This window comes from Fusarium musae, chromosome 4 (assembly GCF_019915245.1).
Source record: "Fusarium musae strain F31 chromosome 4, whole genome shotgun sequence".
NCBI lineage: Eukaryota > Fungi > Ascomycota > Sordariomycetes > Hypocreales > Nectriaceae > Fusarium > Fusarium musae.
This window is the reverse complement of record NC_058390.1, coordinates 942,225-967,264: the sequence shown is the minus strand read 5'-3', so window position 1 is coordinate 967,264 and position 25,040 is coordinate 942,225. Positions and strand designations below refer to the sequence as shown.

General features: G+C 50.0%; 8 protein-coding genes across 8 annotated transcripts; 3 read left to right on the top strand and 5 right to left on the bottom strand.

Moving 5' to 3' along the window:
- Nucleotides 1–1,502: 1,502 nt before the first annotated feature.
- Nucleotides 1,503–3,919, top strand: J7337_005251 (uncharacterized protein; the record flags this gene model as incomplete). The annotated part of the gene is made up of 3 exons (XM_044822933.1): nt 1,503–1,616; nt 1,666–1,930; nt 1,980–3,919. 3 exons carry the CDS (start codon nt 1,503–1,505, stop codon nt 3,917–3,919), a joined length of 2,319 nt encoding a protein of 772 aa, XP_044681424.1.
- Nucleotides 3,920–4,948: 1,029 nt separating this feature from the next.
- Nucleotides 4,949–5,978, top strand: J7337_005250 (uncharacterized protein; the record flags this gene model as incomplete). The annotated part of the gene is made up of 2 exons (XM_044822932.1): nt 4,949–5,254; nt 5,310–5,978. The coding sequence occupies 2 exons, from the start codon at nt 4,949–4,951 to the stop codon at nt 5,976–5,978; spliced, it is 975 nt and encodes a 324-aa protein (XP_044681423.1).
- A 2,146-nt stretch (nt 5,979–8,124) lies between these two features.
- Nucleotides 8,125–9,656, bottom strand: J7337_005249 (uncharacterized protein; the record flags this gene model as incomplete). Its single annotated transcript, XM_044822931.1, has 2 exons — nt 8,125–8,403; nt 8,457–9,656. The coding sequence occupies 2 exons, from the start codon at nt 9,654–9,656 to the stop codon at nt 8,125–8,127; spliced, it is 1,479 nt and encodes a 492-aa protein (XP_044681422.1).
- A 1,678-nt stretch (nt 9,657–11,334) lies between these two features.
- SGE1 (multidrug transporter) lies at nt 11,335–12,314 on the bottom strand (the record flags this gene model as incomplete). Its single annotated transcript, XM_044822930.1, has 2 exons — nt 11,335–11,573; nt 11,609–12,314. The coding sequence occupies 2 exons, from the start codon at nt 12,312–12,314 to the stop codon at nt 11,335–11,337; spliced, it is 945 nt and encodes a 314-aa protein (XP_044681421.1).
- Nucleotides 12,315–17,072: 4,758 nt separating this feature from the next.
- Nucleotides 17,073–17,489, bottom strand: J7337_005247 (uncharacterized protein; the record flags this gene model as incomplete). The annotated part of the gene is made up of 1 exon (XM_044822929.1): nt 17,073–17,489. One exon carries the CDS (start codon nt 17,487–17,489, stop codon nt 17,073–17,075), a length of 417 nt encoding a protein of 138 aa, XP_044681420.1.
- Nucleotides 17,490–18,811: 1,322 nt separating this feature from the next.
- On the bottom strand, nt 18,812–19,913 carry J7337_005246 (uncharacterized protein; the record flags this gene model as incomplete). The annotated part of the gene is made up of 2 exons (XM_044822928.1): nt 18,812–18,991; nt 19,332–19,913. The coding sequence occupies 2 exons, from the start codon at nt 19,911–19,913 to the stop codon at nt 18,812–18,814; spliced, it is 762 nt and encodes a 253-aa protein (XP_044681419.1).
- Nucleotides 19,914–21,544: 1,631 nt separating this feature from the next.
- J7337_005245 (uncharacterized protein) lies at nt 21,545–22,381 on the top strand (the record flags this gene model as incomplete). The annotated part of the gene is made up of 4 exons (XM_044822927.1): nt 21,545–21,567; nt 21,607–21,929; nt 21,984–22,230; nt 22,282–22,381. The coding sequence occupies 4 exons, from the start codon at nt 21,545–21,547 to the stop codon at nt 22,379–22,381; spliced, it is 693 nt and encodes a 230-aa protein (XP_044681418.1).
- A 420-nt stretch (nt 22,382–22,801) lies between these two features.
- Nucleotides 22,802–24,983, bottom strand: J7337_005244 (uncharacterized protein; the record flags this gene model as incomplete). Its single annotated transcript, XM_044822926.1, has 3 exons — nt 22,802–24,487; nt 24,548–24,812; nt 24,889–24,983. The coding sequence occupies 3 exons, from the start codon at nt 24,981–24,983 to the stop codon at nt 22,802–22,804; spliced, it is 2,046 nt and encodes a 681-aa protein (XP_044681417.1).
- Between the last annotated feature and the right edge of the window lie 57 nt (nt 24,984–25,040).

Here is a 25,040-nt window from a genome sequence, read left to right as displayed (position 1 = left end):
CCAATCGTAGGCTGAGTTTTGAAACGATTGTTTACGAAAACCATGATTTTTACAAGACCAATCCATGGAAGAGACCTGATTAATGGATGGTAACAACAGGCAACCCGGGTAGCTGCTGTATGTGAACAATGAGTTTTTTTTTGTTTTTCTTACCCCGTTGCTACCATGGCAAGAAAACTCTGCTTGCGGCTCAGCGCTTTCTTACTTTTCTTGTGACACGAACATCCATGGCCGTCTCGTCTTGTTTTCTTCTGCTGCTTGCGGAGTCTTGATTCGCTTATCCTGTGAACTAGATATCGCTTCTGCACATGCATGTCAACTCAACTGAACTACTGTATGCAAGGAGTTGGAGTAAGACGCCGAACACACTTGCGTAAGGATGATATACGGACCACTGCGGGTTCATGCTTGTCTTGCTAAGGCCTTATGTTTGTGCGATATTGGACCCATGGGGTAAAAACAAGGAACCAACTTTACCTGTGCCCAGGCCGGAAGCTTTATTACTCCTCAAGGCTTACCTAGTGATAAAGTGGCCGCTAGACCGCTGGTTCAGATGTTTAAGCGAGAATAGGTACATATGTTTGCACACAACACTTTGATCATTCGATCTCATCTCAAGGCGGAACAGTGGAACACCGTCCTCAATTAAATCCCATCTTTTTTCCTGGTTCTGGCATCGTGGACGGGCCAAAAGCTGGCCGCCCGCCCGTCCCTGGAAATCAGAGGGCCAAGGATGCTAGATGGGATTCCCACTCCAGGCCAATCACGGCCACTGGCCACTGGCCACTGGAGCTCAGTAGCAACAGGTGCTAAGGTGATCAGCCCCCGCCGCGCTTCTACCAAGCTTTCAGTGGCCTCACAGCCCTGGAACATCCCTGTCAAAAGCGAGCTTCAGCGGGGTAAGCTTGCTTGAAACACTGGGGCGCCCCGAAATAGCCCGCCAATTACACATTCCCTGAACCGGAAGGGAGGTTGCTGTAGCAACTCGCCGCTTCCTATCGTTTACCATATTGCGACAGATGCCGCCGTGAATACTCTCATGTTATGTCGCTAGATCCTCCGTCTATCTTCCGACTTGACCTTGGACTCTCTCTTGTCTCAGCCGCTTTCAAAGTCTCTCTTTTTTTTCTCCAACTCGTCAATTGATCATCACGAATCCGCTTTTGCGGTGCATGGCATTTGCACTTAATTTTCGCAAACCTACCTACGGATACCTATCTTCAACTTCGCTTTGCGCATAGGATGCTATTCCCGCCTCGACAAACTTCACTACTCGATGACCATATGTGAGAGAAAGTAAACACACCGACTGGACACACACGGTTGCACTGCAAACAACCCAATAGAACCGAGACTACGATTCACGCTGCACGCTGCACGCATTTTAAATACTCTCTACATACGTTTATTCGCAACCGCCTTTGTTCACCCCATTGCTTGTATATAGCATCGTCACCGATCACGTCATCCCCTGAACGGCCAAAGTCGCGATACCAAGCAAGATGGTGGACACAAGTTACCTTGCGCAGCAGGTTAACAACAGCATTGCCCAGCTGCACGGTCTCTTCGATGAGATCGGCGTCCCTGATCATGAGCGCGAAGCTCGGGAATCTGAGGTAAGTTTCCTTGGTCGCAAAGCATATTGCAGCTCGCTAACTTAAGCAGTTGTTCTCAGCATTGTCTGAAGCACTCAATAGCCAAGTGCGACTAGTCAATTCAGAAAAGAAGGAGATGGTCGACGAGGCAAAGAAGATCATTACCATGATTCACCAAATGGAGGCATCGTTGGACGATTCAAAACGTCGCCGTGACTACGAAGACGGTGACGACTTGACCATCACATATCCCCTAACACAATGCCTACAACAACTGAAGGAGAAGCATATACAAATCAGTCGCCTCCACAAGGAGCGCTTCGAGCAAGTCAAGAGTGCGTTCGCAGCTACAACTTTTCTCTATCACTCACTAACATCACCTAGAACTCGTCGTGGCCCTTGAATCCTATTCCTCTCATCTTGAGCCCACATTCGTCCAAATCCCCTTACCACCTACAGGGCCTAACCAGTCCATTCCTCCCAACTTTGACCTTTCTTCCACCTACGTTGACAAACTTGACAATGAGTTCACACGAGTATATGAAGAGTATTCTCGTCGTATCGCTACTGTCCAAGCCCTTGCCGACCAGACCATTGGCCTATGGGCTGAGCTGGGCATTCCCCAAGCGCAGCAAGATGGCGCCATCGTCAAGTACTATCGCGATGCGCCTGAGCAACTTGGTCTACATGAGGAAGACATCAACCGACTCCGCTCCAAGCGCGACAGACTCTCAGATGAGAAGAAGAACCGCGAAAAGAAGCTCAAGGAGCTCAGGTCTTCCGTCGAGGCTCTATGGATCAAGCTTGGTGTTGACGAGAGCGAGACCAAGCCATTCCTTAACGCGAACCGCGGCTGCGGTGTGCGACAGATCAATGAGTTTGAGGACGAGCTGGCACGACTGAACGAGCTCAAACGTCAAAACCTCCACCTTTTCGTCGAAGATTCCCGCATCAAGCTTCAAGAACTCTGGGATGCGCTATACTTTTGCGAGGATGAGATGCTTGAGTTCACCCCTGCCTTTTCCGATGTCTACAGCGACGCTCTTCTGGAGGCCCATGAGCGTGAAATTGCCCGCCTGGAAGCTCTCAAAGAACAGCGGGCACCCACATTGGCACTCATAGATAGACACAAGAGTTTGATCCAGGAGCGTGATGATCTCGCTGCCTCCAGTCAGGACGCATCGCGACTCATGGCACGCGGCCAGAAGGGTGAGAAGCGAGATCCTGGCAAGCTGCTCCGCGAGGAAAAGATGCGAAAGCGTATCGCCAAAGAACTCCCCAAGATCACAGCCGATCTACGCAAGATTCTTGCCAAATGGGAAGACGAATATGGGCGACCTTTCCTCGTGTATGGCGAGAGTTACTTGGACGAGATTGAGGCCTCAGATGGGCCAAAGAAGGGTGCACTACCGCCTCGTTCTAAGACACCCGCTGGTCCACCTCCCTCAACTATCAAACCACCCAAGTCTGTACCAAACCGAGCTGCAACCAAGTCTGCTCCTCCTCGGTCCATGACCAAAACCCCTACAGCTGGCATGCCTCCTAAGCGATCTGGACACCAAGCTACAGGCTCCATTTCTAGTATACCTGGTAGCCCTGCAAGGAGTCCATCGCGAATTCCTGCTCGAGTACCGCTATCAAACATGAAGCACGGAAACAACTCTCCCGAACGGCCTCGTGCTGAGTCGCGAGCTGATACTTTCCGACCTGGTCCTCCTTTGATGCGGGCACCTCCTCCCAAGATGCGTGACCTGATGGCTCGGGGTGATCTCGAAGCCCCTATGAATCCCTACAAGTCCATGGGCCTCAATTCCAGCATTGTTCGCCATGTTGAGCCTGAGGACGTGTATGATGATCGCCCTAGAACAGCGAGATCCAACTCCAACAATTCTCAGTATAGCAGTCATCCCAGCAACAATTCACAGTTCAGCAGTCACCCAAGCAACAACTCTCAATACTATAGCGAAGAGAGCTTCCATGACCCATATTCTACCATCCGCTCACAAGGCTACCGTCCGATGGCTCCGCCAAGACAGATCTCTGGCAACTCAATGGCATCGACTAACATCTCCGGATCTGAAAACTGGGAGACATATGACGATAACAGCGAGCCTGAGCTTGACGTTTCAGATGCCTACTACGCCAAGCTAAGGGCGACTCGAAATAAGCGGTTCTCACCTGAGCCAGGTCGACCCACGAGCAGTCAATCCAAGCGCATACGCGGCATACCTCCGACGGCCTCATATAATGGGCCAGTGATGATTGACCAAGATGGTAACCGCATCATTTCAGGCAGTGAATGGACAGATGAGGATGCTTACTGAGCCCTCCCTTGATCAAATTTCACTCAACGTTTTACCCATGAATGATGTCAAACGGCCGTACCATTCTGAACGATGATGGATTCACGCAAGCTTTTTCATGATGATGCAGGCATCTCGCGACGATCTTGAGTGAGCAAGCGAATAACAGAACGCCACCAGAACCACGGCCTGTCTAGTCGCAACGTTGATATCAGCACGACTGAATGCCTCTACGATAACGCCAGACAGGCGTCTTGTCACAAGTTCCACCTCCCTTGGACATCTTTTGCCAACGAGCTCTTCCTTTTTTTCCAATTTTCACGCTTTTTCTCAATAGTCACCCCTGACTGTCTAAGTTACATCTCGCCGGGCCCGACGCCAGGATTTTTTGTATTCTTTCTTCGTCCTCTTTTTTATTTATTTCTTCTAGCTTGAGCGGGATATTGTACACAGGCTCCCCGCCTATAGAGCGAGGGCCTTCCAAGGGAGTATCTTTTAGGAACTTCTAGATAGTAAACCTAGGGAAAAGAGGCCTATAGAGCTTACTTAAGTATTAAAGAGGCTTAAGTTTTGTACAAAGTCTTTATACCTTAATCTATAAATATCCTCTTTATTAATATCTCGACGTCACGAGAATATGTTATGCAAAGAGATCCACTATCAGGGCTGATTGTAACCACAGTCTTGATACTGATTGCGAAACAATGGGAGACGATGATATCGTAGATACTCCATAATAATTTGTTTCAATTTTTTCATCATGAGAAGAGTGGATTTGGCGTTGGATAATTTTTTTTTTCTTTGGTGATGATATTGATTGAGATGCCCCATTTCTATGCCAACTACGTCATGGCCTGACCCAAACTTTCTTATTTGGTTGCATAACTTATCGCTAGCATGCGACCTCATGCCTAAACCAAACCAAACCAAGCCAAACCGACCATCTTCAAGCTTAACCCAACTCAATTGATTCATGCAAATATTATAACTCGCTTGCATCAATCAATTTAGCGGACCCTCCTACATCAGACATCACATTTATATCTCACTATGTCCTCTAAATGGACCTTCAAGGCCCAACCTGGCATCTTTGTTGAACTCGCTGACATTGCCCATCAATATCCTGGAGAAAAAGTCACGACGCAACCAAACCTGGGCCTCATCCCAGATCAAAAATACCCCTCTGGCGATCCAGATGCACCAGATCAAAGGGACTGGGCTCGACTTGCGACATATGTGAGATGGCTCAATGAGAATAGCTCCGACAATGTCTCATACAAAGTCTTGTACCTCACACGGCATGGCCTTGGGGTACACAATAAGATGCACGCCCAAGTAGGCTCCGAAGCGTGGAATGTATGCATTATCGTCTGAGCCATATAAATATTGCTTCATTTACTGACATGAGCAGACAAGAGTCTCATTCCAAAATGGGGATGGTAAAGAAACCTGGTTTGACGCCTTTCTCACCGAAGTCGGTGAAAAGCAAGCTCAAGATCTCAACTCCTTCTGGACCGATCTCACCCAAAAGCAAGGTGCACCACAGCCCAAAGTCTTCTACACAAGTCCTCTAGCGCGATGCCTTCAGACAACAGACATCGTCTTCTCACCACTCATGGCCTCACAATCACCACCTCAACAACCCATCGTCAAAGAACTCCTCAGAGAGCGCATCACCCGCCACACCTGCGACTACAGGAGGAACCGCACATGGATCGCCGAAAACTATCCCAGCTACAAGATCGAAGATGGGTTCGAGGAGGAGGACCAGTTCACCAATAGAGTTGAGCCTGAGACTGATGAGGAGCATGTTGTGAGGAAACAGAGGGCTCTGGAGGATATCTTCAATGAGACGACGAAAGACGACGACTTTATATCCTTGACAGTCCATTCATATGCGATTCGGGCGATTCAGGCCGCCGTGGGAAGTGGTGTTTGTAGGACACGCGAGGGGACAAGTATCGCGATACTTGTCCGGGGCGAAAAAGACGGAGATGCAGAGGGTCCAGAGCTGGACATGAATGACTATGTGTCGGCAGATCCTGCGGGCGTGAGCTCGTTGAGAAGATTCTCCATGTGATAGACGTCAAGAACACATGACTTAGGTAGGTACATGGTAAACTGTCAGATCAAATCCAAGACATAACGTAACGATGATGAGTAAGGTACTTAGTTATCTTCTTATTACCTACCTAGACCGGCGATAGGTACTTTTCTACATTACATTGTCCCCTGTCAGACACGGTGAGAGATTCGAAATCGCCCCTCGGACTTAGAAAACGTCGGACTTGTCTTTTTGCCATTTAGGATCAAGGTCCTGTGTTTTCCTTCCTCTCCTAGAGCGCCTGCCTGCTAAGGTATCTACCTAATTTGGTACTGAGATCTCAAGTCTTTGACCGAAGGAAAGAGAAACCGGGCAGTTAGTGTAGGCCTAAGGCACCTACCTACCTAGGTACTAATATAAAGGACGCGGCTTGAGTTTCTTTTCTTCATTTACTTCCATCTTACATCTTATATTTTCCATCTTCAGGCTTACACAGAATCCAGTCAAAATGCCGTTAAATAATTATGGAGTTTGGAAGGGCAAGCTCAAAGGCACGAGTATGGATCCGGAACACGACTTCTCACATCACTTATACGTCCACTTGGATCTTGATGTCGATAACAATAACCAGCCCCAAGAATACCGCGCTTGCATCAATGACCGCACATTCGCTTAGGAAAGTGTTCGGCTTGTATATTGGCTTCAGCAAAGCTTGGCTATTGTTGCGGACGAAGTTATTCGAAGTTTGCCTTATGGTTGGACCGACATGACCCCTTCCGCTATACTGCCCACGACACCCCCGGTAACACCGCCCATGGCATCGCCTCGTCGCCCAGCCAGGCTCGATTACCTTCGAGGATGCCTCAAAAATATCTCGAGTGGAGTGGAAAGTTGTCCATCGGACAATATCTCCGATTATCTACAGCCCTTCTTCGAAAACGCGATCAAGAAACATGCTACGGCCTACATATTCGGGGAACTCCGTCGAGAGGTCAAAAAGATAAACCAGATTCACATGAATCAAGGTAACGTCGGACTGTTTGAAAATGAAAATGCTGCCGGTCAAGACGGGGGAGTTCTCCTCCAATTCCCAGATGGTCATTGGGAGGCCTTATTCATCGCTTTCCATGAACAGGGCTCTCAAACCAACGCAGACGGCCAGTCCATCGGTCCAAACCTCGGCAGTATAGTCGAATGTTGCGAAGAAAACCTAGTTACAGGAACAGATGGAATAGCCGCTAACGCCCAATGCCCGCCTGTCGGTATCATCTCCCTGTTCTATCCAGATTATAGGTACGCGGCTATTTATCCCGGCGGCGTACCAGTGTGTTATCTCACCATTTCGAACATAACAAAGGGAGAAGTGGTGGATCTCGCAGGGTGGGAATTATCCTCTAGCGAGTCGGAGGATGTCTACACCATCGAGGATGTACAGCTTTTGCCAGGTGGGGGCCGATCCAGCTTTGGAGTTTTACCCGAGTGGTTTCCAGGTCATTCGGGCACCATATATCTGCGAAATCGGGAGAACGAGGTAGTTGACCTGGTGCATTATTACCGAGAGTGGAAGCTAAAGTCTGGGAGACTTCTCTACTTTGGGCGGACTCGTGACGGGACTCGTTGATAAGCGACGTCAGGGCACAAAGAAAAGATGACAGATGCATTGCCTTTATGAAAGAATTGCCTCCGTGAACCTTGAATTCAGGGAACCTGTAGCAACTTTGGGAATACAGAATACCAATAAGCGAGTTTTCATAGTGAGGAGCGATAATTTAAATGTCATTTGCTCCCATAGATTACTTTGAGTCATCCGATCTTTGGAATGTGGCAATAGAAATAAGTAGAAAGTCATTCAAGAGAGCACCCGCTCTAGGTAGGTAGTTTAAGCAATAAATGTACGTAAAGGTGATGATGATCTTGACTGTCCTGAATCTTTCTCCCAGCAAGCTTATGAGGTTTAACCGGTTCATTATTTGCGGAGATTCGGTGGTCAAGAAAGCTCCAAATCAAAGAATTAAAAATTAAAAGGGCCACGCGAATGGCATTAGCTGCTATGATGAAGTCCTGTCTCCCTTGCGCTGTCTCATGAACCCAAAACGCCCGTCTTCGACTCACTATCCATGCGTAACAACATATTATTGCCAAGTGGCCATTATTAGATGAAGTACGTGCTGTCGGGCCGCATTTACCACCACTTGAACGTGCTGGTCCATGTCTTCCAGGGACCACGCCTGGAGGGAATCTTGTTCTCAGGGACAGAGATCTCGTAACCATCGTCGACATCCTTGGAGACACTCTTGGAGGTCCACGAGTTATCGTCGGTCTGGAGCCACTTGTTGAATCGGCCCTTGTCCTTGTGGCGGTAGGACTCGACGGGTTGAGGGAGGACCTTTGTGCACTCGGTGAGGCTGTTGATATTGTTGACACCCAAGAGACTGAGACGGACATAGGCGCGTGCATAGTCCTGGGGAAACGTCAGTACATATGTTTCACGATATGCTTTTGAATGGGACTTACCACATTCCAGGCAGCTTGGCCAGTGCTGCCGCTGGCAAAGGCCTCAAAGGCAGGCTGGGTAAGAGGATGGTTGGCGAGGGCCACATCACTGGGGAACTTGTAGACACGCTTGGGGGCGTCCTGATCAATGGTTTGCTGGTAGAAGAGGATATCCCAGACACCAGGAGTACTGTCCTGAGGGTCGCCATCACGATCAATGTTGGTGTGATGCTGCTGAGAGGTTGTGTGCGCACCGATCAGGGCAACAAGGTCATCGGGGCCAATTGTCTTGTCCTTGAAGAGGTTGATCAGAGTGAGAGCATCAGATTTAACGCTAGGCAGGAGACCGCCGGGGTTGGCCTTGGTGCTATCCTTGCGTCCAACGAAAGAGCGGACACGGGGACCGAGAGGGCAGGTAACGGCAGCAATATTGGAGCCCATTTGGATCAGATCAGCCATGGTGACCTGGGTGAAGCCATACTGTGTGTGGTACTTGTCGTAGATGGTCTGGTAGTACTCGCCAATCTGCTGAAGACCCATGTTCTCGCCACGAGTGAGCTCGTTCGAGAGAATGATGGAGCCATCAGCACCGCCGCCTTGGGAAGCGGTCTTGAGAGACCAGGTGCCGGCATCGTGAAAGCCGATACGGACAGCATATCGAGCCCATCTTGTGCAGCGGCCAGCCTCGCCCCTGAACTTGTCCTCCAGCTCGTTGGAAATGTACTGCCAGACACAGCAGGTATCACGCTTGCAACGTTGAGAGTTCATGGAAGGGCAGCCGAAGTAGCGCTCGCGGCTGGTGGGGTTGCCGTTGCCTTGAAGGATCTTCTTGATGTCACTGCCGACTGAAGTGAGGGACTTGTCGCTGAGGGTGGCAAGGTCGCCGATGAGGGAGTGGGCATCAAAGCTGTCTCCGGACCAGCCACTGCCGCTGCCACTACCTCCGCTGCTCTGGCCGGGCCATGAGCTTGAACCGCCACTGTTGGTCTGTCCAGGCCAAGAACTGGAACCGCCTCCATTGCCGTTACTCTGACCAGGCCACGAGCTCGAACCGCCGCCGTTGCCTTGTCCTGGCCACTTGTTTCCACCCCATCCGCTGCCCCAGCTACGAGCAGCAATTCGTTCGATCTCCTTGATGGTCTCTCCCATGCCAGGGTGAGCAGCAGCCTCTGGGATAGGCGCAGCAGCCAGAGCAGCTGCAATGAGGACAGTAAACTTCATAATTGCGATGAAAGGTGGTTCGATGGTAGTGAGAAATATTAATGAGTGAATCAAGTTTGTATAAAAAGAGTGAATAGTGCTTCTAGCGAGTGTATAAGAAGCAGATTCAGAACGAGTGTGTAATGAAAAGAATGACGGGAGAAAAGAACGTAGAGTGATAGTAGTCCACCTCTTACAGAACTCAACAGACAGGAGAGTATCACGTATATATATGCCAGAGGCCTCTGCAGTCTCCAATACTTCTATCAAGTCGCTTTGACCAGACGCCGAGAACTCTCGGCACGATAATTCCAGGCCCCTGGTCTCCCCATAGAGCTTTCTTTCTAGCTCTGAGACTATGAAGGGCTCGATCAAGAAACAAAAACTAACAAGAGACGCTTAAATAAACCCTGCAGTTCATCAACGGGACGGCATGTGTCTAGAACTCTTCAATATGGGGTCCCCCTGTAGATATGACCGTCAGTGCGTAGTAATTGCTCACACATCACTCGACGGTGCAATCTCTCCCCGGTGAGAAGCTGACCTGTTTCTTTTCTCTGCTTCTAATTAGAGAAAAGATCTTTACCGCTTCAGTAGTCAGTGTCGATGCCACGGTTCGTATGTGGATCCTCATTTGCGTGGAAAGCGTTGAGGCGTTGACGCATGACGCCTCGTTCCATTAAACAACAGTCTAAAAGTTTCATGTCGGCTGAACCACTTGTTTCTTTGCGAGACTATCGGAAACCTAATGGGCCAAATCTCTTGGTGGCGGGTTTAGAACGGATGAGCCCGAGATTGTATGCCACCAGATGGGCTTGGTAGTGTAATGCCACGCTCATCTGTCAGATGCAGAGAATATTGGCCATTGTAACGAGACCTTTACATCGGGTCTCAAGGTATTGTTCTCTCGCCGTTGAATTCAACGTTTGGCTCGTGAATGTACGATTCGTCGCTTGCAGTAGTTCCAGGGGTACATGCAGCTGCGTGTAAAATGATACGCCCATGTGTATCCACACACTTGTCGATCACCAACAAACAAAACATGCTCTGGCTAGTACAGTCCGCAGGGGTTACAAATATTATTACAGGTACTTAGATTAGTCATTCTCAGTAGCCAATCTATGCTAATCACTCCAGTCTTATCTCTATCTATATATAAGAATAATTACCTCTTATTGGTCTTCTTTAATTCTGTTGTGGCAAAAATACCTATTTAAATCGCGGAAATGCACATTTGTAACCCCTGCGGACTGTATTACCTGCTAAGGCTAAGCAAAGGCAAGCGCCTGGCGCCAAGTCTCGAATTGCGGTGGATCGAAGAAATATGATGGAAATTATCCTTGTTCAGGTGGATACGAATAAATCCGATGAAGCGGCACGAGCGGCCGAGAATCTGCTTGGATCGAACGGGAGAACAACTTCTCTATCTCTTGGCAGCTTCGAGATGTTGGAAAGTCTCGATTTTTTGAAGAAATGGTTAGGGATCATTGTTGAAAGTTGGCTTGTTGAGGTAGGAGGAGGACGATGAATTATTATTGTCTTGTTAGGTCAGCCACATCACATAACTCAAGAGCACTTCCAATCGCTTATATTTTGTTATGCTTAATTAACAATGCTTAATTAACAAGACTATTTACTATTAATTAATAGTAGAGGTCCCAACTACGTACCCCCTATGTACTTCCACCACTGGCCATTATCATAGGACGGCTGGTAACCATTTAGGTGCACCTGTGGCTGGTGCATGTATGGCTGATGCGCTTGTGGCTGTTGCACGTATTGCTGATGCACTTGTGGCTGATGTGCCAATGGCTGATGCACTTGTGGCTGATGTGCCAACGGCTGATGCACTTGTGGCTGATGTGCCAACGGCTGATGTACCTGTGGCTGATGCATCTGCGGCTGGTGCATCTGCGGCTGGTGCATCTGTGGCTGGTGCTGGAGTGTGGTATATGCCGAGGGGTGAGGAAAACCAGCGGAATGCCTCATGCCTGGCATATAGGCGCCGCCTATTGATTCCTCGATCGGGGCGCGGAAATTCTGGCCATTCGTGAGCTCGGCGCGAGGAACAACGCCGCGGAGTCCTTGGTCGTCCGCGGGACTAGTCAAGAGACCTGCCTTGACGTCCTCCACCGTATAGTAGCTGATGAGATGGTGGGGCACGCCATTGTAGGTGATGCTGATAGTCTTCTTGACCAGTCCTTGTTCCTTGAAGTCGTACGAGTCGACAAGCGAACCGACCAGCTGGCGGTCCTCATCACTAGGCACAGAAGGGTACTCATTACCATGTTCCAGGCCTTGTTGGAAAGGGAGAGCGTTCCGTTGTCGTGGTTTCGAGATGCCTCCAGATTGCGTGGTTGACTTGCCGCCCTTTCCCTTAGCGCGCTTCTTTTCTCCGGGTGCGAAGGGCTTTTCAAGCTGGCGGTAGACGAGATAGTTCCCCATGATGCGACTAGGGCTCCATGTAATGCTGTCGGTCCAGCGCTTGATTCCCGAAGCATGCTCTTCGTAAACGAAGATACTACCACTTTTAATGACATTTTGACGCTCACGGTCATGTGGTCGACGAGGAACATGAAGCAGTTGGCCAGCGAGACATGCTTCAAAAATGATCAGGGCATCGGTAGTATCGCGGACGTAACCATGGTACGTCGGTCGAAGTTGCGTGGTTCCAGACATGTTGTGTAAGTGTGAGTGTGAGTGTGAGTGTGAGTGTGTGAGTGTGAGTGTGAGTGTGAGTGTGAGTGTGTGAGTGTGAGTGTGAGTGTGAGTGTGAGTGTGAGTGTGAGTGTGAGTGTGAGTGTGAGTGCGAGTCTGAGTCTGAGTCTGAGTCTGAGTGTGACTCAGACTGAGTCTGAGTCTGAGTGCGAGTCTGAGTGCGAGTCTGAGTCTGAGTCTGAGTCTGAGTGTGACTCAGACTGAGTCTGAGTGCGAGTCTGAGTGCGAGTCTGAGTCTGAGTCTGAGTCTGAGTCTGAGGAGTCTGAGTCTGAGTGTGCGAAAGCGAGAGTGCAGACTAGTCTCAAGTCGGCAATGGCCGGGGTTATATACCAGTGTTCTGGGAGGAAAGAAAACTTAGGACCTTAACCCTAAGTGACAAAAATACATCGGTAAATCTGCAGCAAGGTTCGGTGGTTTTTTGCCCACTGGGGATGTGGCTGGCAATGACTGTGAAGGCCAGTCAGGTGGCTCCCAATAAAGTTGGGATTTGAGTGAGGGTGGATAAAATCAAGCAGCCACACTGTGGCTAACGACCGGCAGGTGATCTGATTTTTATGTCACCTGCCCTTTCACTGAGAGCTTAAAGTCCACAATGGATTATTCAATCTTGAAAGCTTGATCGGGCGTCGAGTCCAGCCACAGAAGCTGTGTGTGTGCGTTGTTTAAGTGCCAGGTGGCAATGACTGTGAAAGCCAGTTCGTCAAAGTCCACAATGGATTGAAGCAATGTTGAAAGCTTGATCGGGCGTCGAGTCCAGCCACAGAAGCTGTGTGTGTGCGTTGTTTAAGCGCCAGGTGGCAATGACTGTGAAAGCTAGTTCGTCAAAGTCCACAATGGATTGATGGTCAGCGAAACGAAGAATAAAATTATCAAGAATAAGAGAGCAAGCAATGTGGAAGAAAATGTGGTGAAGTGAAGTTGAGGTGTAAGTGGATGGCTTGGATGTAATGTAGTCGAATGCAATGCAATGCACTTACCCAAGTAGGCAATCTACACTACAGGGCAGGCTAAAGGCTAGCTGCACTTGCGCTTCCATGGCATGGCATAGATGGATGGACTCAAGCTTGGATTTAGGAAAGAGCAGGTAGGTACCTAGTAATTCCCAGGGCTTGAATCTGGGGCCTGGCACTTAGGTTGTTGGCTGGCTCCCGTCTGCGTCAACCACATCCTGGGTAGTGTCTGTATCCGGCCTTTCCTTCAGCTTAGACGCCGTTCCATATCCACGTATATCATTCATTCATTGACATTGCCATTGCCATCCATGTCGTTTGGACCTCCTAGGAAGGAGGAGGAGGGAAATGGAACTGCAAGCAGCAGGTACCTAGTCCTAGCCTCCCTACGGACGGTACCCGCGGCCATCTCTCTCTTCAGGGATATTGGGGATAGGTCGGGTCAGTGTCAGTCAGTCAGTCAGTCAGTACCAGAGTACATACGGCAGTTCATACAGGTGGTATTGAGTCGGTAGGGCAGCAAAAAGATGTACGGCAGGGTATGGGAAAGGTACGTACCCGCCCGCCCGCCTACGAGGTACGGTAGGTACCTGTCTGTCTCCTCATAGACACCTCCCCTCGTCGTCTCTACCTTACAGGACTTACATACTACTAACTCACCTAGGGGTCAAGGCCCATTGGAAACGTCCTGAATCCACTCAAGATTGGGCAGGTACTTCCGCTGACTGAGCAGATACCCCAGCAAAGCCCCTTCATCGCGCTGTCGGAGCATGTGCCGAAGTACCTCGAGAGCCTGCCTCTCGTATCGGTACGTGCGTGTGGTGGCGTCTCACACCTGCTCTTGAAGTGGGTGGTGGCTGTTGTCCGGATCTACTCTAGAGGTAGTTGCGGGCTGTTTGTATGCGGCCGAGAGACCGCCAGCTGTGTCGAGGTCACTTGGGTACCTGCCATCATCTTTAGGGTTCCCTCGAGGTCTGTCTGTGTCTCACTCTAGAAGAGTTCGATCTCTATTCGAGCAAGGGCTTGGGCGAATCATTCTCTCAAGAGGCTTTCTTCAATTCAAAAGAAGCTCTTCACTATCTAAATTCTAAGATTCAGATCTAGCTAGAGCTGTTCAGCCCTTCTCCAAATCTACGGGAAGCTTAATGCAATGAAAACTTACATCTCCATCCCCCCCGTCCTATCCCAGCTGGAACTACCTCACCTCGTCCCTGAAGGCGGTACCTCTCCCCATGAGAAGTGCTTTGGAGGTGGATCTAGCTTTCATAGAAGCACGCCTGGGGACACATCCGTCACCCTCTGCACCCCTCCTATCCTCCTCCCTTCACCCTCCTTAATGCAACAGTGACGCACTATGCCGTTCTTTCTTGAGAATATTCCATCACAATGCCTCTAGTTATGATTTTCGTCTATCTCGATATGTGTGTGGCATGTATGTGATGTGTCTGATTTGGCGCCGCAGAAGAATTAAATCATCCCTCTCCAACAATGCTATTCTATTCTTTGTTACTGTATGTATCATCTTGGACGGCATTCTACACCATCATATGCGAACTCGTTTGAGCCGCCATGTCATTGGGTGTTCATCATCACTTTTCGTCTGTGCTGTTTTTTGACACTCATCAACCCCTCTTCTTTCTTTTTTGGATGATTTCTGTTATCCACATTGGAGAAAGAGAGGAGGGCCAAAGCACCACAGCCCCCATAAACCGACAACCATCACAGCTCTGAGCTCACTCACATCACTTCTGGGCTGAGTACGCGACAGTATCACTCACTCTTGAGTCGGCTCTTCTATTGTTGGGGGTGTAAAACAAAAGGCCCCTGACATGAATTCCGACTTATCCATTTCTCTTGGCTTTGCTCGTATGTACTGTAGGTCTGTATCAAAATGAAATCACAGGAAGATGCCGAAGTAGTAGAGGATCAGTTAGTGCGCTTAGTTAGTCGGTTCGTGGTTTAGTTTGTGATTCCAGATTTCCTCCTTCGCCCGTTGGATATGCAAATCTCGCTGGTGTTGGGTTGGCTTGGGCTTGGTGTTGGTGTGTGCCTGGCTGATCCCTGTATTTTGGCCTTTCTCGTCTAGTCCTAGGCGAGCTGTCTGGATGTCTGCCCGGGTCCGGTTGTCTTGCTCGCCTTGCCTTAGCTTAACGTGCCTTATCCTGCCGCGCGTCAATTGAGTTACGGAGTCTGATGCGGATGGATATCATGGCGTAGCTAATTATTCCATGTAGATAAAAGTCATCTCACATCATGTCACCTCAACTGCCATGAATGCCATACCATGCCATGGGTGCCCGTCCGTGTTTGATGCTCTGCTGTGCCTTATCGGCATTTAGACTAAACACCGCCTCCCGTGTCATGTCGAATCTGCGACGCGACACTGCTGCCCAGATTGATTAATTGATTCCATACCTAACTGTGGAACGCGCGCGCGCAAGCAGCTCCCCGGACCGACACTGCTACCCTACCTTTCTCCCGCAAACAGGAACAGAAAAAATAGCAGGAGCCCATGTCCTAGGCATGGACATGGACCTGAAAAATGATGAAAATGAAAACGAACATGGTCAAGTCCATGGACATGGTATGCAGCGACCTCCGGCATTGGCTTTGGTGCCTGTCTTATGGGTCTCTGGGGCGCTCTTAGTGCTCTCCACCCGTTCCTCTTCCCAGGTACCTTTTTGGGGCCCTTTGATTGGCTGTCGAACCTGCCGTACTGCAGGCCATCTCTGCCTTTTACCGTGATTGGCTATTCTGCCCATCACGCTTTCTCCTCTGGGCTGCCACACCCTGGCTACCTGACCATTTATCCCTTGTCCTTGCCCTTTGCCCTTTGTTCTCTGCTGTTTTTGTCTCGAGGGGCAGGAAGGGCCTGGGAAAGAGCGCACGCACAGGTGGATAGCCGACTGACGAGGCGGCACTCAGCCTCCCATTGGGTGGGATCCCTCAATTGGCTCTTGTAATCGTGTGTCATCGCTTGAGAGCATTCGCATGGGTTGTACTGTCAGCCCGCCAAGTACCGAGATACCTTGTCCTGGGCTTCATGATTTGATTTGCAAATTATACCTACATATCCGTACATACCCCAAACCCCCAAACCAGGGCCCCAGTTCGAGATACTGATGCTCGTCGAGCTTCCGTCTTCCGTTTGAAATGATCCAACTCCCATCTTGGCATCGGCTGAGCCCTGTCGCATCCCAATCGCATCCCAATCGCATCCCATCGCATCCCAATCGCATCCCATCGCATCCCATCGCATCCCATCGCATCGCCACGATACTAACGCTCAGAGAATCAACTCATTACGTCTCCTCATCTCCATCTATATTCCTGGACCTGGCAAACACTTGGGTCATTAATCCCTAGAGCCTTTCTATAGTAATTAAACTAACCACCTTACGGGATATATGGTGGTATCACTATCGTCTGTAAACGGGCGTGACCTTGCTAACCAACCTGTTCTGTCTGTTCACATGCCCGCCGCATCGCAATACCGCTGCGTCGACTGACCAGTGATGCCGAATCCGAAACGTGAGCATCTGCAGATTGTCAGATATGTACGGAGTACATACGGCTGATACGGTACTGCGCAGAGGCCAACGCCCATCCAATCCATCTTACAATACCGTAATATCAAACTGAGATGACAGGGTTATTCACAACTGCCGTCCCCAACATCTATGACCTGTTCAGTGCATCTTCTACACTTCTTCTTCATCTTTGATCGCTTAGTGCTCCAGAAATGGCTAACAAACGCGCCCTGGTCGCTCAGCCCTGCACACTGTAAAACCAGGGCTCTTCACCCTCACGATAGCGTCGACCTGGTCGTCGCATTGGTATTGGGACTGTGCCCTTGAAGACAGCGCCGCTCATCATGTCTGAATCTGTGTGTGCATCTGTGCCCGTGAGCCCTTCCTCCTGTTTCTGTTTCTGTTTCTGATCCTGCTTCTGCATCTGGGAGTGGTGATGATTGTGTTGGCTCGTATCACATCCCTTGTCCGGCTCCGCCGATATCTTCCCCGCCCGCACCGATGACCGTGCCTGACCCTCTGCCGCCTTGACCTTGGTGCTGGAACTGGCACCGGCGGCGCTGGCGCTGGTGCTGAAGCTGGCAGAGACGGTGCTGCTGTTTTTGGGGTTGCTAATTCGCACTACAACACCGCTCTCCCAATTGCGACAACTCATCTTTGGCTGTCCTGTCGCTCGGTCCTTGACAATGCGGCCCCTGTATGGCACAACGTAGCCGCAACCGTCAGCGTTAGATTCATGAAATCGTCACAGTTTCGTGCCAGTCATGCTGAAATTATCCTCAAGAGGCAGCTAGTAGCGCGCTACACTATCTAAACAACCGCACCATCGCACTGGCCGTTGATGTTCGCTCGCTTGCTGCCTTGTTGTCTCAAGTTTCCCCCCATGTCTTACAGAAAAGAGGGGGGTTCGATTGGGGGCAAGGTCAGGGTCTCACTCACCATGCGCTTTCTGACAGATTTGCGCTGCCAATGTAGACCCAGCCAAGAGACATCTCTTCCGTTTTCGGCTCCGCGGCAGCCGGCCCTGAATCGTGGTGTCGCGGCTCCGGTCGCGTTTGCAATTGACTTCCCGCTTGCGTCTGTGATACCATGATCATCTTGCTGTGCATCAGAAGCCCATCTCTGGTGTTAACACAGTCCCGCACCAGCTCAGTGGGGAAGGTTGGCGAGCGCCACCATTTGGGCTGGACACAGATGGTGCCCGCAGCCTGCATCAGCGCGCTCACAAGTTAGCGTTGGCTTTTCATTGCGTCTTTCTTGTCGCATGTGAGGATTCTCCAGTTTATCCAAGATCATCCATCCATGCAATGCCATGCTCCAGGTAAACTTACGTTACGCCCACCACGACTTCTGCCAACTGTCTCATCCGTCGGAAAATATATTCGGAAACGGTCCTTTAGCTTCTTCTGCCACGGGTTTGACGCCTTATCTTTGGATGATGCGCCCGTTCGGCCTATCCTTGACTTGTGTTCGGCCATGCCATCATCTCCTGCAATTCACCATTCGTCAATCCACATCCATTACAGGTGAATGTTATGTGTGTGGTAAACAGAAAAGAGGGGTATACAGTATCGACGTCTCCTCACCTTGACATGCATTGTAGATTGCGCCAACCAAGTCGTAGTTTAGCGATCCAAGAGAGGCGCACTGAAGTAAGGGCTCATCCGTGGTTAGAATCAATGCTCTCTAGACTGGTATGCGACTTTAATGGTACCCACGACAAAATCCACTTCGATTGGTTGGTCAGTGGCTAGCCCGAGAGCAGCCACAGTGGTGCCCAGCCCGCTGTATCCTATATGGCATGAGCCGTTGTTGCGCAACGTTCATCGTAACTTGCACGTCCACTGACCTATTCGCTTTAAGGAATCTCCTTGATGTCCACCAGGGCTAGAATCTAGTATCAGTGCATCATTCATGCGGGTCAAGCATGATGATCATCAGACCATGCATGATCCAGTCTCCAAGGTCTTGATAGGCTTACATGGTGTACACAAAGCCAAGGTGCTCTGTTTGTGAGAAGTCGTAGTTAGCGAGGCTGCTGACCATGCCCTCACCAACACCAGCTGCTGACAAGAATCGGCCGAGCTCGGTGCTGAATGCAGTTTGCCGATAATTCGCGGGGTCCTTCAAACGAGGGAGGTCGATCAGGAAGACCATCTGGAGAACTCATTAGCAATCCCGTCAAGGGCGGCTCAAAATCGCCTCGGTTCAGCTACACACGTTCTCCATGACGCCAGTCTCCCCCCAATCATAGGGGACGAGATTGGCAGTTGGGACCACAACTCGAAGATAGTCAGGGTACTTTAGCAACTGCAGCTTGGAATGCATAGCCCCAGGCCCATTCATTGCCGGAAAGACGAACTTGATTCCCGGTGGCGCATTTGATTGCATCTCTGATTTCTGCGGCAGGTTTCGGCGTCAGCCTCTTAGTCTTGTCTATTTGAGGGGTCCAGCGAGGGATATCCGAAACGAGTCAGGACTGGTCATTGATACACACCTGGGCTTCACTATCGGCGAATGCCAGGAGCAACAGCTTGGTCTTTCTCGGGTCAATTTTGGACATGAGCCATTCATCATCCCACTGATACGAGCTTAGAAGGGCAAGCTCAAGCTTGTCTTTCTGAAACACCTCTTCGATCTTGATATCATCGGAAGTCCGCGGGTACCCTTTGGCCCAAGTTCTTTTGATAGCACCTTTGGGATAGGGAACGAAGCTTGGTAACATCTGTGCCGTTGCCGTTGCGGTTACAGGCCTGGAAGGTTCGGATGGTGTCATCCTCTTTGCCGGCGGGACCTCGTCAACACTTCTTTCGTCCTCTGGTGAGCGGCGCCGCTTGGCTAACCTCTGCAACCTTTCCTCTTCCATCTTCTTGCGATCAAGAGAGAGCAAACCCAAGGAGGCCCCGCCCGAACCAGTCCCGTTCCGGTGGGATGTCGAGGTTGAGGCGCTCGGGATCTGCGAACTCTGGTCTCCCTGCTCCTCCCGTTCCTGGAGTGAAAGGGCAATAGCATAGCGTAGCGCTTCATCTTCATCCATGTCGCTCCCCAATTCGACGGGATCCTCTCGGGACCCAGCCATCTTTGCCTTTTGACTCCAGCGGTTTTGAGAACAAGAGTTTGGCCCGATCGACTGAGTTTCGGGTGACGTTTGAAGTTGATTTTTAAGATCTGGAGTTATGGTTTAATGTTTTGGGTGTCGTCTGGGTTAAGTTATCGATTTGATATCCCTGTCTATGATCCTTGTCTCTCCAAGGGACGTGGAAGGTGAGAACGCGGGGTCACGTGGGACCGCGTCACATCCTTTGGATTGATCTGCCAGTTCCTCAGCGTTAGCGCTACGCCCTAAACAGTCCAGTTTGCCAGTCTAAGCCTGTCAATTCGATCTCGACCCCGACGAAGATTATCAATGTCTTTCACGCCAGAGCCATTTTCTAGCAGACGATCCATATCAGTCCCTTCGGCATCTGCGTAGTTCTTTTCGTTCTTAGCGGCCTGTCTACGGTCTAATGATTTCCAATACCTAAGATATGGGAACATAGTGACGTCTGTGAAACAGCCACCAGTTTGCCCAGTTGCGCCTCTGGTCAACCCCAACCACTTACACAGCGTTATTTGTACTACGACGCTGCAGTGCGGGACGCCAGAATGGCTATGATACGAAAAGTACCCTGCGACGACTGAGAGTGTTGTGGAAAGGTACCGTGTTAATGATCATAGTCATATTGTAATCCGGAGCTCTTCTGAGAAGCCACCGGCACGTCTTCATCCTGATTTGGCTGTCCGTCTTTACCACCTATTACAGCTATGGTACCAGGCCAATTTTTCGGGGAGTTCGCAATGCCCCTCCAAAATGTCCAAGTATGCGGACCTCTCGATTCTGCTTGCTATCTCCTGAGAACCGGGCAGTTGGCATACTCCATGTCAGCATGAACCAGCACTTTAGGGTAGGCCCATGTTTTCCAATCTTTGAGCATCTTTAGCTGCAATACTGGCAATTGCAACTCAAATTTACAGACCTAGAAAGTATAACCCTTGGTATAACCCTGCAAAACTCTGATTTGTGCAAGAAATGCTTAGATGCGTTAATTATCCAATTTGCCTTTGCTCGTCACAAACTACAATTTTACTGAAGAGTTTCACAACCAATGACACTGGCTTCCTTACCAACAGGGTTTAAGACAAACTCAAAAACAAGAGGGCCTTGGAAAGTAGTAGACGCTTCAGATATTCATGACTTATGATGGCCCGAAATCGATAAGGTCGAATAAATAGATAATTAACAGTATGAGGTTCAATGATATGTCATGAGATGCAAGATCGCAAAGTTGGTGGCATATCGATATCACCAAATCGTGACATAAGATAAGCGGGGTCCGGGGTTCTAAACGGGGTTTCCCAACTTTGCTCCAACTACATCGCCAGAACAACTAAACAAGATTATTCCCTCTCCGGGACCAATTGAGCGACTGACGAGAGGGCTTGGGCAGCGCCCGTTTTCGAAAAAGGACAAGACAAGCGCAGAGATGAGTCTCTCTGCCAGATTGGCTTGGCGGGCGACGACGACGAGGTGTACTGCAAGATCGATACCTGCTCTCGTGAGGTCCGCGCCCAGACCCACGATAGCATCAACCCCGCGATGCCTCTTCTTCACAAAGGCCCAATCATGGTTGGATCATAAGTCCCAACAGACAAAGCTAGAGGACAAGCCTCATGGGTGAGTACAAGGTCCAGTTGTACCGATTGATTGTATTGTACTGACCAATTGTACATAGTCAACCTGTGATACAGCACGATAACGATATCAAGCCGTCACGCCCTGCTGCCGTCCTGCACGAAGACATTTACACGCTGCCCAACATCCTAACCTTCACACGTCTCGTCGCTGCCCCGGTCATTGGCTACCTCGTTCTTCACGACCAGCACACATGGGCCGTCGGCCTCTTTGCCTATGCGGGCGTAACAGATCTCCTCGATGGATGGATAGCGCGTCGCTGGGACAGCAAGACAGTCGTGGGCACAGTCATTGACCCAATGGCAGACAAAACTTTGATGACGATCTTGACCATTTGTCTGGCTGCCAAGGGCGCATTACCGAGTGCGTTCATGCTCCCTCGTGATCCTTGATAACTCAAAAGCTAATGTGTAAAAGTTTGGTGCGCTGGCATCATCCTGGGCCGTGATGTCGGCCTCGCTATTTCTGCAATTTACTACCGATGGATTTCTCTCCCGCCACCAAAGACATTTGCCCGCTACTGGGACTTTTCACTTCCATCAGCTGAAGTTCGTCCCACGACTATCAGCAAGTACAACACCTTCTTGCAACTTGCGCTCGTCGGAATCACGACTGCTGCACCCCTCTTGAGCACCGACTTGTCATCTGCCCTGACAGTCATGCAGTAAGTTAAACCATATTGGCTTTCCATAACTCTCATTCTAAAAGTATCCAGATACGTCGTTGCTGCTACCACCATTTGGAGCGGTGCAAGCTACATCTACACAAAGGATGCAGTGAAAATCCTTAATAAGCAAAACTCTAAAAAACCCTGATTTGATATCGTCGTTCAGAGTCTATCAAGCTGCAGACCACGATAGAAACAGAATAGGCCACAAATTTGGCTTCACCCAGCACGGCCCGTGCCTAGGGCTATCCAGAAAGCAGGAAAAGGAAACGCAAGGGTTGAACGAAAAGACAAAGTTCAGCAAGGTTTGAACAGAACTTTGAGCTTGAGCTTGATTGAAAATCTTGCATATACCCCCTTTATGTACCAACACTAGCGTCGATGATGATAGAACAAATCTTAACCTGCATATTCGAACTCTCGGACTCGAATTCCCAATCAGACAGCAATGCTGAGATTGTGGCAGAAATATTTGACTTTTGAAAGATTTATTTAAGACCTGTCTTGTCCCCTCCCAAATACCTTATTCAATGAAACGCCATTTGTATGCGATTGATCCCAAATTAACTTATACACTGCCTCGATTCTTATTCGTCCTTTGTGTCCGGCGCTCACGTGAAGCATCCTTCTCCAACAAGTATGCTTCAGGCCTCCGACGAACGTGAGCGAGTAGACGTAAACTGCCCGATGGAGTCACGCCTTCAACATGCCTCGCCTGTGCGAGGTTCTCTGGCTTTGCTGCCTTGAGCGCCTCCTTCTCTGACATTGCAAGCCCAGGAATGTTGTCATAGTTGAGATCAAGGGGTATCTTGACGCGCTCATCGTTTGTTAGCTGTTTGCGCTCTGACTCGGCGATTTTGATATACGGTGCGTAAAATGATTCGATTTCAACACGACGTCGTACGCGAGGTGGAAAGTCCATTACGCCTGGGATGACTGGTGCAAGCTGTTCGATACCGACGCGTGTATCGGGGTTTGAGAGACGGAGGACATCTATACCATCGCGACGCTGAGTGTTGCGCTTCATATGGTACCCCTTTTCGATCCACTGTAAGGGGCTTAATGATACTGATTGTAAGAGCTTAGTAAGGTCATCAATCTGCTGCCTCTCATCGCGAAAACGACTCCAGCGCTTCTCCGATATGACACCCCACCCATAGCCCTTGGATGTCAGTCGAACATCAGCATTGTCAGCACGTGATGCCATGCGGAATTCGCTTCGGGAGGTAAACATCCGGTAAGGTTCGGTGACACCTTTCGTGATAAGGTCATCCACCATGATGCCAATGTACCCATCCCCTCTTGAGAGAAAAACCTGTGGAAACCCTTGAGACGAACGACCGGCGTTAATGCCCGCAAGGACACCTTGGCCAGCAGCCTCCTCATACCCAGTCGTGCCATTGATTTGACCAGCCAGGTACAGACCACTGATGGCTTTTGTCTCCAGGGTCGACTTCAGCCCACGTGGGTCGATGTAGTCATATTCAACACCGTACCCAGGCTGAAGCATTTTTGAGTTCTCGAGGCCTGGGATCGTGCGCAAGACCTCCTCCTGCGCCTCAGCAGGAATTGTCATGGACAAACCATTGGGGTAGATGACAGGGCTGTCCAAACCTTCGGGCTCGAGCCAAACTATGTGTCGTTCCTTGTCGGCGAAGCGAATAATCTTTGACTCAAGAGAGGGGCAGTAGCGTGGGCCCTTGACTGTCTCTCGAATGTGTATCGTCTTATCAAGGTTTTCACGCACTATCCGGTGAGTTTCCTCCGTCGTGTACGTCACACTGCAAGTCATCTGCTCCCGAATCGCCACAGTTTCATTGAGGTAACTGAATGGTGTTGGTGGGTCATCTCCATACTGCTTCTCCAGCACATCATAGTTTATGCTCGCTGCGTCGATTCGGGGTGGCGTGCCAGTCTTGAGGCGTCCCAGCTCGAAGCCCGCATCACGCAATGACTTGCTCAGCCCGAATGTCGCCGCCTCACCGAGTCGACCAGCTGGATACGCCGTCAGCCCGATGTGTATTTCGCCTCCGAGAAATGTCCCTGTCGTTATGATAACCTTTTTTGTCGGGAGAGTTTGACCGGACTCCAGGCGCACGCCCGCAATGCGACTTGATGCGCCTTCGAACAATTCTTGTGGCTCAGTGACGATATCGGACACGCTGTCGAGCACGATCGATAGGCCCGGATACGAAGAGAGTTCGTCTTTCATGTGTTTCTTGTAGAGCTCTCGGTCGATTTGAGCGCGGGGTCCCTATTGCGAGTTTCATTAGTCACTGATTCTGCCAACAACGAATCCGAATAGTCGACGAACCCAGACAGCAGCGCCTTTTCGCCGATTCAGAGTATGAAACTGAACACCTGATTTGTCGATGATCCTCCCTGCCAATCCATCGAGCGCATCAATCTCTCGAATTATTGTGCCCTTGCCGATACCGCCGAAACTAGGATTACAGGAACACGTTCCTAGATTGTCGATTTTCGGCGTTACCAAGGCTGTTCTTGCGCCAGATCGTGCAGCAGCAGCACATGCTTCAGCGCCCGCGTGGCCGCCTCCGATTACGACGACATCGTAAGGTCTAGAGCGAGGGTGTCAGTGATGATTTGCGATGCGATGGATGTCATGACGACGAGATGTTGTCTGCTGAGACATACCGTAAATCACTGGAAACAGTCGCAAGGTACCGCCGTCTTGTAATTATCCATTGGTGCCGTAGTACGGCTGCCCTAGGTCTTAGTAGCGCACGCATTTCATGTTGTTGTCGTTGTAAAATTTGCCCTCATGACGCGAGCAAGCTCTAAATTTT